At 35.5% G+C, this 7686-nt stretch overlaps 1 protein-coding gene across 1 annotated transcript; it reads right to left on the reverse strand.

Annotated features, from left to right (window-relative positions):
* Nucleotides 1–3716: 3716 nt before the first annotated feature.
* On the reverse strand, nucleotides 3717–7273 carry LOC107825981 (uncharacterized). The gene is made up of 2 exons (XM_016652909.2): nucleotides 7008–7273; nucleotides 3717–4601 (listed from the first exon to the last, which is right to left on the reverse strand). Exons 1-2 carry the CDS (start codon nucleotides 7168–7170, stop codon nucleotides 4318–4320), a joined length of 447 nt encoding a protein of 148 aa, XP_016508395.1. The 5' UTR covers nucleotides 7171–7273; the 3' UTR covers nucleotides 3717–4317.
* Between the last annotated feature and the right edge of the window lie 413 nt (nucleotides 7274–7686).

A 7686-nucleotide genomic window follows, 5' to 3' on the forward strand; every position in this document is an offset into this window, starting at 1 on the left:
AACCAAGCAGGCTGCTTCAGGCTTTGCTTCAAGCTTTGCCATCGTCGTCCATGGTGGCTGCCTTCATCTTCTTCGCAACATCCAGTCTGCACTGCCCCGTCCCCAGCTGTCGCGTCTTTGTTTCACTACTACCCGTCCAGTCGAGCAAGCATCGACGACTCGGGGTGCTGCTGCCTTCTGCTTCGTTTTCAAACGATGCCAAACGACCATCTCCTTTGGTCATTCGTTCGTTCGTCGTTGAGTTCGTTGTTGAGTCCGGGCAGATTTATTCCCATTTGAGGGTTGTCGAAACAGTCCATACAATCGAATTCGTCGGTGTTCATCTCCGGTTAGTAGATTTTCGAGTTTTATTTTTTGCCCGTATTTTGTTTTGATATTTTCGAATCTAAAATCGGCAAATGTTTGTTTTGTTTATCGTTTGAATTAATTTTTAGTTCATGTTCATGTGTTGTTTGTTAAATTAATTTTTCAGATTCCAAATGAAAGATTAATTACTTGTTTTTCATGTTTATTTCATGTTCGTATTATTGTTGAAGTGAATATTTGTTAGTTTAATGTTTGTTAGATTCAAATTGAAATTTAATTAATTATTTCTTCAATTTGTTTCATGTGTTATGTATTTTCCAGAAAATATTAATGTTGTTTGAATCGTTAGAATCCGTCTTGTTTGTTGCTTAAAAACAGATTTAAATCATGTTTATCTTTGTTTGAAGTTCATGTTTAAATCCAGTGATTTAATGTGAGTTTATGTTTGTCTTTGATTTGTTAATTTAGTATTTTGTTGTTTGTATTGTTGTGTTCTTGCTCATACATTCATGGTCTAAATTAACTAGGATTGGTTCCCGATATGGTTAATTCATTCCATTAATTTTGAGTTGTGTTGTTCATGGTGTTCATATAATTGTTGTTGAAGATTGTTGAGAAATTGGTCATCTTGATCATATTTTGGTCAAGTTATGATTAATTGAGTGTTTAGAGCTGATGGGGGTAATTTGGTAAATTGCGTTGCATTCGGGGGTAGATTTGTAATTGCAATAAGGTCGGAGGGGTAGTTTGGTAATTGAACATTATTTTTGATTCTTTATGTTAAGCATGGGGGACAAATATAATGGGGTGGGGTTTTTGATGTACTTGTTTAATATAATGGGGGACAAGACAAAACATAATGGGGAGGAATCTTGCACTTGTTTAATGTAAGCATGAGGGACATATTGTAATGGGTTGGGAATATGGTATTTATTTAATGTAGGCATGGGGGACAAAGTTTAAAATAAAGAAAACATTAATAAGTGGGGCAAAGCATGCCATTGAGGGAATAATTTGGGGGTTGGGAATTGAAGATTTGTCTTGCTATATATAGAGTCATTTCTTGACATTAAAAGAGGACTAGACTTAGAGAAAAAAACTTAGACTTGAACAAAAAGAGAGAAAAGTAAGACTTAGAGAGGGAGAGGATTATTATTTGGGAGAATATTTTTGAGAGTAATACTTTCTGAAAATCTGAAGAAGTGTGGTAGAGTTTTGAAGAAGAGAAAGACAACTTGAACTTCTACTTAAATAAATTCTGTTTGTCTTTTCTCGAGTGTTATTCAAAATCAGTAAACTACTGCATCTTGTATCCATCTCTCTTCTGCTTTGACTGTGATTGCACTTTGGTATTGCTGATTTTTTTCAATCCGTTGCTGGGTTATTCTACTGGTTATTACTGGTTTGCGGTGTTGCTGAACCTGCTGTTGCTGCGTTATTACTGTCGCTGACTCCTACTTCTTTTGTTCTTGTACTGCTGTTTCCAGGTACACATTTGTACACTCTTGGCTTGAAGCGAAAAATGAAATATTAATCAGGCTCCTGTTCCTGTTGAATTCTTTTGTTTGGATCTGTGTTTGAATATTAATTTTCCTCTCTTTGTATAAAAATGTAGTCGATTAATTAATTAGTAATGAGGCTGCATATGTATGATGTCTTCATCTAATAATGCTAGTTTAAATTACTTGAAGAATAGTTAATCGGCTTTGATATTATTGTGTATCCCTCTCATGTTCCAGCATTAGTAAATAATAGAATATAAAAATGAAAGCAGTTTTTCTTTGTACAAACTCGATCGCAATTTTCCAATCGCATTAGCCGTAAACTAATAACTAATAAGTTACGTTTTCAGCATGTAAATAATTAAGAGATTTTCTTTTATTTTAGAGACGAACTTAATAGAAAATATAGTCACTATAGGTTTATCCTTTAAAATAAAAATGAGACGAGCCTCGCCAAATAAATCACAAACCGCCGGGGTCCTCAATAAAATACATAACCATTGACTAGACTTTGGATTTGGCCGTTTAATGAACCTTCACGGCCTCTTCCTAAAATAACAATACGCTAGTTGTTTAGGCCTACTTTTAATAATTTAACCTTCTTAAACACGGGTGCAATCTGTGAAAAATGATGAATTTTAACTATAAAATGAATTAATCCATTGATGTGACCCAAATCCAAATCTCAACGGAGTCAAAATGTGTCGACGACCACGGGTGCATTGATTGTGACGTGGTTCGAGATGCATTTCCACGACGTTGCAATTCTATAAAAATAAATGATAATAATAAAAGCGGTTTAAACTTAATAAAAGCACGTAAGTCATAACATGTATTTAAATCAGATATTTAGCCATTATAACAATTTAAGCGACCGTGCTAGAACCACGAGATTCGAGGGTGCCTAACACCTTCCCTCGGGTCAACAGAATTCCTTACTTAGAATTTCTGGTTCGCAGACTTCATTTGGAAAAGTCGAAAATTTCCTCGATTTGGGATTCAAGATAAACCGGTGACTTGGGACACCAAAAGCCAAACCTTTCCCAAGTGGCGACTCTGAATTAAATAAATAATCTCATTTCGAATATTGTCACTTAAATTGGAAAAACTCTCTCGCGCATTTAACCCTTCGGGGCGGGCGCGCAAAAAGGAGGTGTGACATTCCCCATGCTGTTTTTTTTAATTAATATATTTATGTATTCAGATGTATTATATAATTTCTCTGAAGATTGCTATGTTTTTGGGGAGTTTTTCGGTTGAGAATCTTTTTTATAACTGGAAATACAGAATTTGTGTGTTATAATTGAGTTTGTTGAGTTATATTAGGAGTCTATTATGTTAATTGATTCACTTTCCGTTTAAAAATAGTGTAATCCCCTATATCACACCGTGAATACAGTGGAATACAATAATCTGTCCAGCTGTAATCCCATATTTCACGCCATGAATACAGTCGAATACACTCGAATACAAAAATCTGTCTAGCTGTTATCCCCTGATTCACGCCTAGAAATGCTACTGTATTCATGAATACAGTGGCTTACATACATCGAATACACTCTAAAAAATCTGAAAACATAGCTATAAGAAGTAATATAGTAAATGGTAGCTACAACAAGCTAATAACCACTAAAAATATAGTGGTTACTGAAAGTTTCTCTAAATTAATACTATTAGGTCCAATCTATCAAAGACTCAACCCAATTAAGTAAGTCCATGAACTTCCCAATCTTAAAGACTTTCACTCTATTAAAACTTCCATAGCATATATGATAGATACCGATAGGATTTCACACAGAGTTGTAATTTACACTATGTTTGAATTTTATGATCCATAATAGTGTGAAATGTTTAGTCTTTTTATTTTTTATTTTTTTTATAAACACAATATTTCCAACAATTTCGAAGTTTTGGTAAAAAACAACAAATTCGTCAGTCCTATTATTACATAGAAGGAGCCCAATATGATAATGTTCAAATCGAAAACCGAACCGAAATTAGAAAAACCAAACTGAACCGAACTTATTTCAGTTCGGTTTTGGTTACTACTTTTACAAAACCAAAAACCAAATAACCGAACCTAATTTCTTCAAACCGAACAGAACCGACCGAACGCCCACCCCTACTTGCATCATCAAAGACTTCATCTGAAGTGCCAATGCATTGTTGTTTAGATCTGCCATTACATCAGATTGCTACTGGATTTTCATTAAAATCAAGACAACTCAAGATACATCACCGGTATATGAATCTCTCTGGTGCAATGCACGTACCAACCCATCGCCATTATTTATTTATACTAGTTGAGAAGTGGATATGAAAATTCCACTTGGGAACTTGACCTTAGCATTGGATGATCCTTGGATTACTGAGTAAGCCGAACAGACAAAGTTTACTATATATTTATATATATATCCAGATTGCTACTGGATTTTCATTAAAATCAAGACAACTCAAGATACATTAGCAATAAGCTTCGATAGCCTGTAGCGTGTGATACAATACTTTATTAGATGCAATATGTTGGGACATTGGTGGGACGATATACAAATGGTCTGACTGCGTGTGAATATCCTGAAGGATGATTATACCTGAACTTCAACCCCGAGTTGCCTTCTCCCAGACGTGTGCAGTGTTCGTGGAAGCTGCTGATTGGTCTTGCAAGGCAGGCATCCCAACGATCAATCTCTGGCATTGTCTCGGCCACTCTATATATCCCCATGGAGTCTGTGAATGCCTGATAATTCAGAACTTCCCCAGACTTTGTTATGCAAAGAACAGCAACCTCAGCACCTGCAACAAGGAAATAACATCACCTTCAGAGATATATATAACAAGAGAAAAAAAGAACTGCTATCATTTGTAGGTTTATTGGCAGCACAAAAAAAAAGGATAAGATAGTCTTGCATCGCGTCTGAGTCAGCATCACCAGTACAAGCAATTACATTAATCAGCAGAAATATAGTGAAGCTAATAACCACAAACTTGTCCCAAATTGACCAAAAAGAGTACAAGCACTTTGTTCTATGCCTTCTTTGACTGACAGTTTTGACAAAGAGGCACAGTGAAACATCTACCATTATGAGCTAACACAAAAAGTAAATCCTGCACAATAGTACCCAATGCATGGATTTTATTCCATACAAGTCCAATAAAGAGAATATTTTCCTGCAACTTTAAATTTTGATTGGTCTTTAGTTTGACCTTAATCCTGCCGGAGTACAAACCAGACTAGATTCTAGGCAAGAAGTATTAGGTGAAAAGTTAAAACTTTCCCATGAAATGAAGTGTCTAGAACCAAAATTGGGGGACAAATAAGAACTTACCAATTAAAATTCCGTAAAAGAAACACTCAGCAACGGCTCAACATTGTATTCTAAATCTAGCTATAGATGGTTAGGAAAAAGAAAGGAGCTTAAAAGGTGATAGACAGTAGGCTGTTACCCTTCTCACCATCATCATCAGAACAACCAACCATCATGATACGTCCCATGACTAAAATTGACACCATAAGATAAATCCAGTCATGCCCCTTTCATGTGATTCCCTTTTACTTTCTGATAAACTGGGAAAATAAAGTTGAAAATATCGGTAGGTTTTGGTTAAAATTTGAAGCCTAATATGAAAGAGTTATCAATTGGAATTCCTAAATTCCTACAACACTATTTTGACACCTTTATTCTCTAGTCCCATATATTGTTAGCAAATAGCAAACAATGAAAGCATATGAGAATTCAAAGTTCATAACCAAGGAAGAGTAAATGATGAACTAAACAAGGCAGAGTAGCCAAAAAGGAAGCATAGAAGGTAGGAAGAAAGGCTCAAGTAGAGATTACTCAGGCATCAGACATCTAGTAATAACTCAATATGATGCTCTTTTATTTTCTTTTCTACATGATAATATTTAGCTGATGCTTGACATGTGTCAACACGGTGTTCCACTAGTGTGATTGCACTTCCACGCCCTTCAGCCTTTATTTACAAAGTCAGCAGAATTTTTTCAATGGAAGATATTCTAATCCATATGATTCTCAGGAAAAGGAGATAGATTCAAGGTGTAATTTGCATTCAACAACTTCTTCCCCATGAGCACACAATGCATGGGGGCTGCTTGACATTTCTACGTTAATTTGATACGAATAGGTACACTGGATGGAGGGGAAACAGAGGGCACACTTCAGTCCTTTTTCAATATTTCAGGAACTTGTTTTAGTTTGTGCTGCATATAAGTATCGAATATCAAATAAAACAGATAGTCCGTCAGAGTTCAAATCCTATTGGATTGCAGGGAACATGCTATCAGTTTCCTTCTCAAAGATTCTAGATATTCAATTCTCTTAACAATGCACCATAAGATTCTCCAAGCTAAGTTACATTTCTATCATTCGGTGCACCATTTACTAGAAATCCAATGAATCTTCTCACTGATTTTTTTTGTTGCATATATTTCAAGTCAGTTAATAAGAAGAACCCCAGTAATTGGGATACGCAATACTTTAGCTAACTTGTAACTTGGTTCATGAATCTTCTGCCTTAATCCTAATGCTAAAAGGGAAGAATTTCTCTCCTCTTAACAGACAACCCTCACCTCCATAAAAAAGGAAAGAGTAATAAAACAGAAAGGAAGAAACAACTTCTTCTCCCACTGAATTGTCCCATCTTAAGATGATCAGAAAACAACAAATTTTCAGCTAAGCTGAAAGTTTGGAACACTGGTTGGTGAATAGGGTAGAATCACCCCTATCTTTCCCGAAGTTGCCAGTAGCGTAGAGTTCGAAACTCGGTGGATAATTGCCCGCCTCTCTACCCTTCTCCATTTAAACACCAGGTTTTTGTCTGCACCGGGTTCAAACTCATGATGTGTCATGTGTGCCTAATCTACACATCACTGCTCTTACCACGAGACCAAAGCCTGGGGGCTAGAAACACCCCTATCTTTGAGAGAACTTAATCTTAACCATGCAAATTTTGCACTCATCCACAATGGATGAGTATTTAAAAAAAAAAAACATGCAAATTTTGCTGATCCTATCACTAAAGTGTCCAGCATAAATATAACAATCATTTAATCAGGCGTTGTAAAAGCTGAAAAAATTTCTGAAAACACCGGACTTTTACTGACGATTTACAACAAGCAAAACTCTCAAAGTAAATAAAAAGCTGAAAACAATCAAATGAAGATAAATGTTAAGAAGGAACCTTCTAGAACATGGTCTTCAGGACCAACAGAAGAATCAGCACAGACATCACAAACAACTCTGCCATGAATTTCACCAGTCCAACCTGTCACTCCTTTTACCATCAAACTTGTAATTGCAGTCAGGTAAAGTACAATTAGTACCTTACTCCGACTTGACTCCATTGTTTCAACTCACTGTCCAATAAGGTTTCTTGATTTCATTTCTTCAATAAAGCATAGGACCGCTGAAGTGTTTTAATCGGGTGGTAGGAAGATGGTTTGACGAGTTTCACGTTTTGTCGGTGACTCGGTCGGTACCTTTGTCGTCTTCTTTTTTTTATTTTTTATTTTTTTATTTTAGGCCTCGAGTCCCAATTTATAATTGAGTGACATATATTATACCATTACATAAAAATCAATTCCGAAAAAAAATTAATTTTGTAGCGAATAACTGTTATATAAAGATATTGTTATAAAAATGTCTCAATGTTGTACAGTCAGGTATGGGTGTCAATGGTTCGGTTCGGACGGTTATTTTATAAAATTTTTACCATACCAATTTTTCGGTCATTCTATTATGTATAACCAAAATTAGACTTTTCTAAATCGTCCCAATCATGTCGGTTTCACTTTGTATCGGTACGGTTCGATAAATTTTCGGTATTTTTTTAAATATCATGTAAAATTCACCAGTAGAAG

The sequence above is a fragment of the Nicotiana tabacum genome, chromosome 8 (assembly GCF_000715075.1).
Source record: "Nicotiana tabacum cultivar K326 chromosome 8, ASM71507v2, whole genome shotgun sequence".
NCBI lineage: Eukaryota > Viridiplantae > Streptophyta > Magnoliopsida > Solanales > Solanaceae > Nicotiana > Nicotiana tabacum.

Bases quoted from the DNA above. Each gene is read 5' to 3' on its own strand.
- LOC107825981 (XM_016652909.2), bottom strand. From the start codon at position 7,170: ATGGAGTCAAGTCGGAGTAAGGTACTAATTGTACTTTACCTGACTGCA. The intron at 4,602-7,007 runs GTTCCTTCTTAA...TCCTTGTTGCAG, and splicing joins TGAAGACCATGTTCTAGAAG to GTGCTGAGGTTGCTGTTCTT.